Source organism: Syngnathus leptorhynchus, chromosome 14, assembly GCF_054491065.1.
Source record: "Syngnathus leptorhynchus isolate UIUO chromosome 14, UIUO_Slep, whole genome shotgun sequence".
NCBI lineage: Eukaryota > Metazoa > Chordata > Actinopteri > Syngnathiformes > Syngnathidae > Syngnathus > Syngnathus leptorhynchus.
Window position 1 is genome coordinate 2,620,181 of NC_141208.1, and position 12,584 is coordinate 2,632,764.

The 12,584-nt window shown below is 43.7% G+C and overlaps 1 protein-coding gene across 2 annotated transcripts in view; it reads right to left on the reverse strand.

Moving 5' to 3' along the window:
- Positions 1–363: 363 nt before the first annotated feature.
- lingo3b (leucine rich repeat and Ig domain containing 3b) overlaps positions 364–12,584 on the reverse strand; it is a 30,679-nt gene continuing 18,458 nt past the window's right edge. For both annotated transcript variants that reach the window (XM_085930639.1, XM_085930638.1), the window contains exons 2-4: positions 6,425–7,028; positions 5,577–6,320; positions 364–5,491 (exon numbers count right to left, since the gene is read on the reverse strand). In XM_085930639.1, coding sequence (XP_085786765.1) covers positions 4,922–5,491; positions 5,577–6,320; positions 6,425–6,979 — 1,869 coding nt within the window. In that variant the 5' untranslated portion in view covers positions 6,980–7,028 and the 3' untranslated portion in view covers positions 364–4,921. The remainder of the gene's footprint in view (positions 5,492–5,576; positions 6,321–6,424; positions 7,029–12,584) is intronic.

Here is a 12,584-nt window from a genome sequence, read left to right on the forward strand (position 1 = left end):
TTAAATATTACTTACATAATTAAATACGCCTACTGTACGCATATATTATGTATATGACTTATATTCTTGTGTACCCGATTAAAAGAAAATAAAAACGAAATACGAGGAAAAAGACATGCTGAAGAAAACAGCTGATAAAGCAAATTATGTGGCAATATGTGTCGAGTCCTTGCTCATTTGTCTCAAAATTGCTCCAATTACGTTATCAGGTATCCAGCGCCCTCTAGTGGTGATCAAAAGAGTTGCAATAATCTGAATGCAAAGCCTACTTTCTAGCCTCATTTCTTTTAAGATATGGGATGTTTCGCCAGTCAGTATATAAAACACGATGAAATAATGAAAATAAAGAACTCTTGTGTTTTGTTTTTATTGGCAATTGTACATGATTGTGTTTTCTTTCCCATTGAGACCAAGCAGCAATGGGACTCATCAAAACATGCGTGATCCCTGGAGAGAAAAAAAAAGCACTACTTACAGCAACTTTTATATGACTATCCTCTATTTTACTATACCTACAATATTTACAGTCAACAGTCATTTTCCTCTGTCAGACATGGCAACAAAGTCTACAGATTTGATGACACCATATGGCTAATAGATCTATATGTACATTCTTCACACCCAAGGATTTGCACATTTTAATACAAAGATTTTCTTTTTTTTTTTTTTTAACAGACGACTGGATGCTTAGAGTTCCCATAAGGTTCATAACAGTCTTTCCTTTACATGCTTTAGTGATTGCCCATTTTAAGTTAGCAATGTTTGGATCTGAATTTAATTGGAACACAAGATATTCGGTCAAGGACCTAATTAAAGAGGTGTACAAAGCTTTCTGAAGAATTCCAAAGCAGGATAAGAAAATGTCTGTGGTATATTTCAACACTCGAGCAATTCCATCAATATAGGAAAATGTGTTCTGTCACTATTGACCACGGGAATTAATATTAAACTCCAGAAAAGGTAATATGTAAACCTAGAAATGAGTGCCAAGCAGGTCTGTGTACTCCTCCCACTCCCTCAAAGGAATTGTTCCAGTGACAAGGTTCAAGATAGATCAATGAACGTACGCCATTGATAATCCGGTCCTCGCACAGCATTGATCAGACCCGCCAGCATCCTTGGAATACTAATCACTTATCTATAACTGCAGACCCCAGAAAACTTTGTCCAGGTTATCCTTCACATCAGTAGTTGAAAAATATTTTAAATAGTATTTTTTTTTATAGAACAAAAAACTGACATTTGAACGGGGGGGGGTGTTGACTTTTTATGTCTACTCTGCATTGTCAGTCCTTCTTGTCATTGGTCCCAAACAAGTGCAGGTAAAAAGAGCGATGACTCAGCAAAGGCAGTGCGCCAATGTTGTGAGTAATTGTTTTGTAGGCGGTGAGGAAAATAAGAAAATGAAACACTTGCTTTTGATCTATTGGAGCCTTGTGAGAAAATCATTACACCACTGACTAGTCAATGATCACAACAGTCAATTTTAGTCTCCTTATAATTATTTCTTACCGAGAAACCAAAAGCTGTCATTTTCTAGCAGCGTCGTAGTGCCCGGCAAGTGCTCTTGCTGTTATTCTTAATGGCCACTAGAGGGCAGCACAGTACAGTATTGCCACACTACTTGTAGAACGGGAGCTGGAAGGGTTTCAGACATCCCAGTTTTGCCTCACACGTTTGAAGATCTGTTAAGAATGACACTTGCAGTCATTTGCATCTCCATATTTTTGTGTGATGGCCTCCACTCTTCCTGAGAGGTCTGTTTTGGAAATGTGACTAATGGAGCTACTAAATCAGCCAAGCTGGCTTCACTGTCATCCTATGAATGCGTCCCTCAGCTATGGTAATGCAAGTCAAGTCTGATCCAATGAAATTAGGAGCTGCTGGAGCTGGAGTGAAGATGCATTCATTTAGAGGCGGTTGGAATGACGGAGAGCCAAGTCCAAAGTGATGGTTACGTTGATCACCGAGATTGAGGATGTTTTTGAATCTATACAAATCAAATGTTGAAACCGGCACAACCTACATCATGCACGCGTTCCCCATATCTGCTTCTTCTGCTGCTTCTGCTGTAAATGGAGCGTCTCGGTGATGAGAATCCAACCTCAGGCATACCGGAGGAGGGAGGGGGGTGTTGCTAAGCCTACTTTCTGAAGAGATGAATCGAGCTATAGACTGAGGCGATGACTTTAAAGCGACTCAATGCTCGGAAAGGCTAGATTCAAAGGCTTTGCAAATGGATACAAAAGAAGCTGAAAAAAGAAATTTCTTAGGAACTGAGTGCTTCTTTCTATCCTTGAGTAAAATGTCAGTGTACAAAGCATTTTGGTGATGGCGTTCTTCTTCAGGTGTACTGGGAGTGAACGTGAGAAGAAATCTGGAGGAAAAAAAAAACAAATCACAGCCGGAGAAATATCCCAGTGCAGAGCAGGAAAGTCCCAGTCATGTTTTGGGAGGAGAAGGAGGGATTTTCTTTTGTTTTTAGGAAACCTGGGTCACCCCTTCCATTTTTTTTTTTTTTTCCCAAACTCCACCCAGTTTGAATGGCATCCCACCACGACGACACAACGAGCACACGGAACACGTGTCTACTACCACACAACCACATTCCAGCCTAATACTGTGAACCGGAGAAGAAGGAGGATGCCAAAATGCCCAGAGGGAGAAAGATGGCAAAGAGGGAGAAGACAGAGAAGGAAGTTAACAACAAAACTCACCCTTAACTATTCTTATATTGATGACACACAATTACACCATCGCAGATCACTAACGGATATTCCTGATGTCTTCTAAACCTAATTTCCACTGGGGAAGATGGACGAATGGAAACACAAGATTAAGGGAGAGGATACAATCACGATTTGGAAGGGGGGTGCATGGGGGGGGTGGTCTGTTCTTAACACAGGGAGGGATAAAATTGATCTGTGAGTTACTTTTATCATGGTGCGGCTATTGCTAAGCTAAAGCCAAAATGAAATGGCGAAATAAAATTCCATTCAATGTACTGATCTGAAACAAACTCAATTTAAAAAAAAAAAAAAATCTGTCAGCTCATGACATAAAATTCCCTTTTGGATCTGAAAAAAAATATGTGCCAAGTTGTTAAAAATTCAACAATGAGGGATGTTAAGTATGTGTTGAGAACAGAACAGGCCCATACGGAGTGTTACAGATGACGAAAGACGAGGAACTCAAAACTGGATGACGAACAATGGAAAGAAACAACACATCAGCTCCGAGAGAAGCTACTGACCAAAAAAAAAAAAACACAGTACCACTTTCTACTGCACAATGCAGATGTTGTGGGTAGGGTTAACGTGACTTCATTTACATTTGTTTCTGTGGTCTCCAGCCAGGGACCCCTCCCAGAAGGAGGACCCAGTGGGGTGTATGGGGAAGGTGGGGGGCAAGTGGGGGGAGGGGGGGGTGCACTGGGCTAGGGGAGGCAAAGACATTTGCACGCCGGCCATCGCAGAGACAGAGAAAGAGCAGGCACAGTTTTTTGTTGTTGTGTGTAGTGGATACCAAAAGTCCACACAGCTGCCATTCATCATGAAAAAAAAATGTATATGATCGCTAGACCAATCGCAATTGTTTCAAAACCATTATTTATCTGACCTATAATCTGGTTTTCATTGAAAAAAAAACAAAAAAAACAGATAGTGTGGTTGCAAAAGTGTGCACACCCCCATGTAACTTGGTTGTCTGTGGACAGAGTCATCCAATCACATTCAAATTTAGGTTAAATGGGAGTCTGCACACAGCTTGTTCATTTTAGCACTAATGAAAATCTCTTTGCTGCACGAGCTTTAAGATACTCCATAAAAGCAAAGCTTAGTTTCTTCATTCATAAATATATATCAAGGGAATGAATTATTGCTGGAATGTTCTAGCCGATAGCCACTTTCGTAATTTGCCTTTTCCTGAGAGAACATCGACTGTCGGTGTACTGCAAGATGTAAGTTACTGTTTTTTTGGATGTGTGAGGATAATTGTGCACGTGTCAGCGTGTTGTCTGCGGCGTGTCCTCTGTCTGCCTCTGAGTTGGTGCCAACCATCCAGGCTGCCCCCCCCTGGCAGCGTTTGGAAGGTCAGCTGTCCACCAACGCAGCAGAGAGCTGAGGGACAAAAGAGCAGTGCAGCTCAGCGTTTGCCTTTTAATGCTGCAAAGGGGAGGATGATGACTGCTTCCATCCTTTTTACTTGACCCCCCCCTCCACCTAAACTCGCTTGTGGCAAATAAGCCAGTCCCAGTGCTCTCTGTTGCGTTGGTTGTTTTGGTTGCCATGGTGCTTAGTGTCCAGCGGGCTTGTCTTTGAACCAAACTACATGGACACAGAACACCATGGCAACCCTTGGCCGGCCGGCGTGCTCGTCCCAAACTCACACAGCTAATGTCGCAAATAAGCCAATAAAGACCAATTTGTTTTTTATTATTCCTCATTCCATTCTCATTTCTTATTTGTAAATATTGATATACATTTTGTAGAGTAAATTATAATCGGTGACATCACTGAAGGATTTAACCCTTGTCTCAGTCTGCCATGCATGCTTCTTAAGAACATGTACTTCATATCAAGAAAATTATCAATGATTTGTTTTTTGTTTTTTTAAATGACCCAACTGCAAAACAGCAGTCATGAGAAATTTAAATTAACATTACATTTTTTTTTACCCCAATCCCCCATTAATGAAAGCCACTCTTCCATAAGGCATGAAAGATTTTCATTTCCATGACTTTTGTATTTTCCCCATGTATAATTTGAAATATAAATTTTTCCAGATTGAATCCTGGCTCCCGTTTTAAAATAGCAACTCAGAAGCCATTGACAGCAATCGTGGTGCGATTCAGTGGCTGTGTGCGTTTACGTTTTTTGAGACGTGCTCATGCCTCCCCCGAGGGACCCCTGGCTGCGTTGTTTCATATCATTTTCATATTAAACTTCCGGGTCCCTCCGGAAGAGCTCCCCGTAGCGGGCTCCGATTTACGGAAGGAGTACTCCACTGTGAAGTTGTTCTTGCGTTGGCCTCGTCCTCGGCTCCACACGAACAAGAGCAGGAAACAGAAGAGGACCACCCCCAGAAAAGTGATGCAACCCATTGCCGTGGAGACCAAGATGGTGGTCAAGTCCAAGGTAAATTTCAGGAACACCCGAGTGCTATTCAGGTTTGTATCGTTGAAGAACTCGCCGCTGTAGAGCGAGCGATTGAGAAAAAAGGCTGAGGCGCCATCCATTGGCTGGCTGCGAACTGTGAGCGTAGCAAAGTAGGTGTCATTGCCTCCGGCGTTACTAGCGATGCAGATATACGTTCCGCTGTCAGTAAGCTGGGCGTAACGGATCTCCAAGGTGCCACTTGGGAGAACGGTGACGCGGCCCGAGCTCTTAGCTGTGATCCGTCGACGCTGCGGGGATATCCAGATGATAGCCGGCGTCGGTTCTCCTTCGGCACGGCAAAGGAAATTCACCGGCTGGCCCTCTCGAGCCGTCACCTGGAATAAGCGGCGAAACGGGACACGTTTAAAAGTAGTGCTTTGCCGCCACATCCCGTCAGCAATAGATATCCCATCTAATTACCTGCTGAAGTTTGCGGTTGCGTATTTTAGGTTTCTGGCACGTAAAATGATCAAAGAGCGCAGAATCGGTGAAGCTACTCAGGATGACGCCTTGCACCTCCACGGGCCCTGCACACACCGGTACTCTGCCGTCAAAGTTGAGGGTCTTGCGCCTTTGCAGGATCCACAACAGACGGCAGTCACACATGAGAGGGTTCCCGTCCACTCTGATCGTCTCCAGACTGTTCACAGAGTGGAAGGAACCCTCTTCCAAAGTCTGAAGGTCATTGGAGGAGAAGTTCAGGACCCGGAGCTGACGGAGACCTCCGAGAGCATGGGGCTCCACCGTCGTCAACCCTGTGCTGACCATGATGAGCTCCTTCAACCTCAGCAAATCTCGGAAGGCCCATGGCTCCAGTGCTGTGATGGGGTTGTAAGAAAGGTTGAGGTGGGTGAGATGCACCATGTTTTTGAAGGAGCCAGATGGGACGGACGTGATGTTGGTGTTGGTGATGGAGAGCCAGCGGAGATCCAGACCCTGGAAACTAAGAGGTGAGATGTACTCCAGGTATGGCCAGTGGTTGATGTCCAGAGTTCTCAAATTTGAAAGCTTGCGGAAATTCTGGTCCTCCAGAGCCGTGATGCTGAGGTGATGGAGGCGGAGGGTGACCAGGCTGCGGAGATAGGACAACGTCTGGCCTGAGATGGATGTCAGGTTGCAGCGGGCTATGGTGAGATCTTCCAGTCCCAGTAGCCCTGAGAATGCCTGAGAATTTGGTAAACAGAGGATATAATGGTCACTGTGATGTTCTTTCAAAACAGCTGAGACTTATCATGGTGTCATGCAATCATTCAAATGCTGAAGACTACCTTGTGGGAAATATAAACCAGCTCATTGTCTCCAACTTCCAGGTGTTTCAAACTCTTAAGATCTTGGAAGGTGTAGTCCAATAGAATGACAATCTTGTTCTCACTCAAGTCCAGGCTGGTCAGATTGCCAAGTTTGGCAAAGGCCCCCATGGGCACTAACTTCAATTGGTTGCTCCTCAACTTCAACACTTTCAGATTGGGCAGACTAGCGAAGGAATTGGGTTCTAATGTGGCGATGAGGTTTTCGCTAAGATCCACTTCCTCCAGCCGGGGGTACGGTGCCAGATCGCCCGCTTGCACCCATCGGAGTCGGTTCCTGCTGAGATCCAGGAGCTGTGTCTCGGTGGGGATTCCTTCGGGGATGTTGGTGAGCCGCCGCCGCTGACACGACACCGACCTCAGTTGAGCCGAGCACTCGCAACGCGGCGGACAGGCCTGGCTACTTCCCGGCAGCGTCAAAGTTAAGACGGCAACCAGAGAAGCAGCCAGGACTGCCCGCCACTTTTTCGGCCTTGGCACTAAGGCACGCCCACCAGGGCCAGGTGAGCCAATCATGGCCCTGGTTCTGGGACTCCTCCCCTATTGCAGGCAGGGTCACTTGCACCTGTGAGATCAACAGAAGACGGGAAGAAAATATGTCAAGTGTGAGTAAAAAAAAAAAAATACTCTTGAGAAAGAAAGATGAAGCCTATCGCCCGCTATCCTGAAGGCTCATAAAAATTACATCAACTCTGCCATAAATTATCCATGCTTCCAGCGGCTTAAGTAATATCGTACGGAAAGCCGAGGAGATTTGCGGCATATCATGACACGCTTTAAAAATACTACTGACAAGCTCCCGTAGGGTACGCCGATCCGTTTAAGATATTTAAGATAATTTGTCATTTGACTAATTCATCTATGCTTTCGGATGGGGAGGAACTGGGACACGAGGAGCTTCTCGCAAGTCACGTTATTTATGCACGTACGCATGTTCCACTGAGACTGTTCCATTTGAACAAACACAATGAATTTATCATCGCAGTGCATAAACAAAGACAGGAAAGAAAAGTACTTGGCGTTACAAACTCAAGTCACATTGGGCTATTTGGTCAGGTGAGTGATGAGGCGTGAGTGCGGAGGATGAAGAAGCCTTTCGCCGCTCACAGATTGGAAATGATTTTCTTCCTCCTTGCGCACAGATGAGATGAATCATTTGTGCTTGAACGTTCCTTTGAGCAACCCGTCATTCCTCCCACGCTGGACTTTTCTACACGGACACTGTCCCTTTTGGCCATTAGATCTCGAGCAACTCGGTGTGGATCCATTTGCAAAGGAAAAACAGAAATGTTTGACTTTTTTTTGAAGAATGAAGAGGAAATCCACCACAAGGTTTCTCTGAGAGTAATTTTTATGAGAGAGGGCTGGAGTGCAAGTCACAGGAATAATAGGCGGCCAGAATTTAATAACAGAGGCCTCTCGGATGGCGCAGGCAAAGAGCAATAATCCACAAATCTTGCGCTATTTACTCAATCACGTTACAAGTGAACGGCCGACAACTCCGAGCAAAGGGGCTAAGGTTATCGAGATGATTAAATAACAGCAGCAAAAAAGCAGAAACAACAATTGTTTGCTCCACCTTTTGCTCCGTACTTGGAACATTTTCAAGTAAACAGCTCGTTTATAATTCGATTCTCAATATAGAGGTGAGAACATCGAAGCTTGTGGGAACTTGAGCCTTTGGCTATCACGAGGGTTGTCAACCTCTGGTCCATGGGCCCCTAGTGGTCCGTGGGGGGGGATATGGCAGGCAGTCCGCGAAATTGGAAAATAATTGTATAAATATTAAGAATAAAATAGATTGATTTATTTTTCCAGCTCATTTGGTGAATCATTTAGTCATCGAGTTGAAGTCTGTGTGTGTTTATGGTGGACCATGCTTTTAAATAATGGAAATGAAATGGAAAGCCATGAATCCCACGGGGTTTGTACAAGCCTGAGGACATAACTGTTCCTCAATTTTACAAAAGAAAACAAAACACACATCTTGAAGCCTGGGCCCAAATCTGGCACAATTTTTCATTTTTTGGCTGGGAGACAAAAGAAAAAGCGTGACTGCTGCTCAAACTGACCCAGTTCTCAGCCTCGCGCTGTCAGGCGGCAAACGTAACGACAAAACAGCAAACTTCTGCTTCTGCTTGGAACACAGCGCAACCACCACAGCTCCTAAACAAACATTCAAGCAGTCAAGTTCTGGATTCAAACCAAATAAGCCGGCCGCTACCTGATGTAAAAAGATTGCCGCATGAAAGCTAATTGGAAACACCCCGTGCATTATCCTACCGAAAAAGTCACAGCGTAAATCGCTGAGTTGACATTGTGAGAGAAACAAGGTCCATACCGCTCAACTCGAGGGCAAGATGCTGAACACACATTTCCGTCGTACACTCGACTGTTTACAAATGGAAGGAGTAGCACGAAAAAAGTCCGAGAAATAACATTGCATTGTTGTGAGCTGTCCACAACAGACGAGAGACCATACTCATCATCTCGCCGAGTCACGTAACCTTGCAGTTCCTTCGTCCTTCTCAATGAGTCACATGCCAGCGAGTGTAAACTGATGGAGACTGACATACGGTAAATGTTTGACCTTTAGTTCATCTCAGCTACAGATCAAAAGAAAAGTAACAAGAAATTCTCTCTTTCCATCGTACAACGTGTTTGTCGATGAAAATATACGTTTGTGAAACCCAAGTCAAGATTTTCCCTTCGAGCCTCAGCTTCGGCAAACAGCGGCCACCCACAGCTGTAGTCGCTCGTAACATCTCTTTACAGGCAATGAGGCTGTTTGAATTCCTTCCCAGGAAGGCAATCAATAAAATTTTAAAAAAAAATCATATCTGAAGTTATACAAGCCCACATGTGGCTTATTTTTTTTGTTGGTAACAACAACTGCTAGTAAGTACTGCATGTGTCATGAATACAAATACAACAAAATCGTATTTGGCTTTAGGAATTGACCACGACACGCGTGCACACAACATGCAAGCAAAGCACAATCAATGGCGTTTATGATGTAACGTCCCCGGCTCGTTGGTGCGCAATGTGCTCCGTCCTCTGGGGATGCATCAGCCCTCTTGCTCGATGGCTGCGTGCACACACAGAGGATGACGTCTCATCAGTAAGACAGCTTGTGACTTATGCAAAAATCTTCTACACTGCCATCACCCAATATGCAGCTTGAAGCATCTTTTTAGAATATCGGAGTTGAGTTCATTGCAATCATAGAGCACTTTCAAATAGAAGAAAAAAATCCTCATTATGTTCAATTATATATGTGCGGTTGATTGCTTATGTCATTCCTCTTTGCAGATTATTCTATCAAAAGTGTTGCAGAGAAAAACACATCTTGGATTTCTCTGTGGGGGTTTTTTTTTTCTCCATGTGCTCCCACACAGTGCTGGCTTTGCTGGTTTGTTTACTTGTGTGTGTGTGTGTGTGTGTGTGTGTGTGTGTGTGTGTGTGTGTGTGTGTGTGTGTGTGTGTGTGTGTGTGTGTGTGTGTGTGTGTGTGTGTGTGTGTGTGTGTGTGTGTGTGTGTGTGTGTGTGTGGAGGCGAGTTGTATTTGTTTGTGCATGCTCCCCGTGGAAATGGAACCACCTACTTGTCAAAACATCATCCTTTCTTTGCATGTAATGTTACTGGCAACAACTGTTGTTTGTAAATAAAAATGATAATAATAATCTGAATTATGATTAAAATATAATTATATATCAAATTATATATTTTGATATAGTTATTTTATTATATTATTAAATATGATAATAATATATAATAATAGTAATAATGATAATAAATAATAATGATAAAAAGACCCCCCCGAGATCATTTCAGTGATGTGCATCAAAAATGCTCCACATGAAATTTTTTGGACATCTGAGAAGAGTCCACAGCATCAGTCAGTCCGCCACAGCAGGAAAGCAAAAAACAAAACACGGCATTATTGAAAGTGTTGTTTGTTCTCTTCATCGGCGGCGCAGCCAATTTGAATCTAACTTCCCATCTGTTGCTTTGCACCGACAATTCGGCTATAACGACCCTCATAACGCACAATCGACCGACTGAGATGGGAATAGAGCTTAGCTTTTTAGGAGACGGCAACAATGAAGGCAAATGAGGCGTGAAAGCGGCGGGATGTACACATATGTTGGTGTTAGGCCTCTCGTTTTTCCATCCACCTCTCCGATTGCAAATCTCACGCTATTTCTACCATGTGACATCACACTTTCCCCATCTAGTTCCTCATGAAGTCACGTGACCTCAAGGTTCAAGGTTCGTAAACCTCCGGGACATCGGCAGACATTAGTAGCATACCGAGCGGCTAAAAAGGGGAGCAGATTAGTTTACAAAAAAGTCACCCACACATTAACACTAAATTTAGGTGACTTTTAATGCCGTGCGTATATTTACTTAGGTCACGGACACATCACGTGAGCTTGACTGCCAAATCTGGACGTGTCAAAAGTCAATCGCAGAAAAGCCAAAACAATTAGCTGGAAATTTGATAATGAGCGCTATAAAAATAGATTTGAACCCGCCTTAATGGCTTTGTGTCAAGCTCGGGCCTGTTATCCACAACGAGAATCTTTTTCTGTCTTCCTCACTTCAACGTGCTGCGTTGCGCTTCGTTTCCATCACATGACTTCCAATCTGTGTCCGCACCGTAGTTTTGATCAAGACCAATCGATCACAAGCCGGGCTCCGTGCCTACCGCTCGGCTCGTTCAATTCTTACGAGTCGTTCGAATTGCTACGTGCGCAACTGAAGTCAAATTGTTTGTCTCGGCGTGACACATTAGGAGACAAGTCAAGGCGTTGAAGAACAATTGAGTGCAATCAAAAAGGTAATAAAAGGCAGATGACTTTATTTATAAATCCAATATTTAATCAAAAGTCAGCCTTTAGCAAAGGGATTGTAAAAACGTTAACTCAAGTAGACAGCCATGATTTTGAGTGACATACAATATGACATGCATTAAATTAGTCTCACCCCAGGGATATCATTGGCCTTATTACTGGTGTGGATGGAGATGGCTCGTTAATTATGTAGCTCGTGTGTCAGAAAATCTTGGGCACTGTGAGAAGAAAAAAAAAAAATCCTTGAAAGGACTTGAGATTAGAAAAAGATCTTTACCGATGGATTTTTTGGGGATTATGTTATAGGTTTGAGTTGCGAGCTTTTTTGGAGCGTGGTTGTGAAATGAAGGCACTTAACTTAAACTAGATTCAAATCCTTAACTCCTTAGTTTTATTTCATATTTTCACCTTGATCACGTCCGTTGAAAGATTAAAACCGAGATGTTTTGGAGCTGGATGATAGATGAGGTGTACGACCGAAAAAGAGCCATCTTGGTTATGATTACGAAGGTTGAGGCGGGTTATGAATGGAGGCCATTTCCTGTCTGAAGGCTAATGAGGGTCCTGATAACAAAACGCAGCGGCCGATCGGGGAGTGAAATCACGTTTGGACGTAGATTGAGATGATAGCCAAGGTGCCTCTGAGGAGACCCCGCCCCCCCCACGCAATTGCTTCACCCAAAAGGCTACCGCCCCATTTTCGACCTTGTGGAAATGTGAATTTGGACTCACAACAAAAGAAATCAATTCAATATTATTGCGCAATAGATGTGAAAGCAACAAGTCCAGGATCTACGGTGAATAATGTGTTTGTATAACGGGAAATATTATGCAAATATCTGCCCGTCATCTGATGGAAAGCAGACAGTTTGATGGATGAAACAGGAGGGAAGGAGTCACTAATGATGGACGAAGGTCAGAGCTATTTCGCAGCTTGACAATTTAATGATGCAAATTAAGTCCGACTCTTATTCCGAGGCACAGAGAAATCCTGCTGTTGCTCGATAACGCCGAAGCTTCCAGCCAGACCCCAACCGGCATCGTTTTTATGGATGAATCTTTCATTTAGTGGTCACATGACCAATATGCATGTCATTTGCAGAAGAAAGATGGGAGGGGGGAGGGATGGAGGAAGTGCGAAAGCTTTCACGGTCTTCGACAAAGGAAGAATTTGTGGCCACTATTTTCATTTGGCTTTGACCCAGATGAAGAAGAACGGCTTTTAACAAATCAATGAATAAAGTCCAGATGAGAAGAGCTTTTGA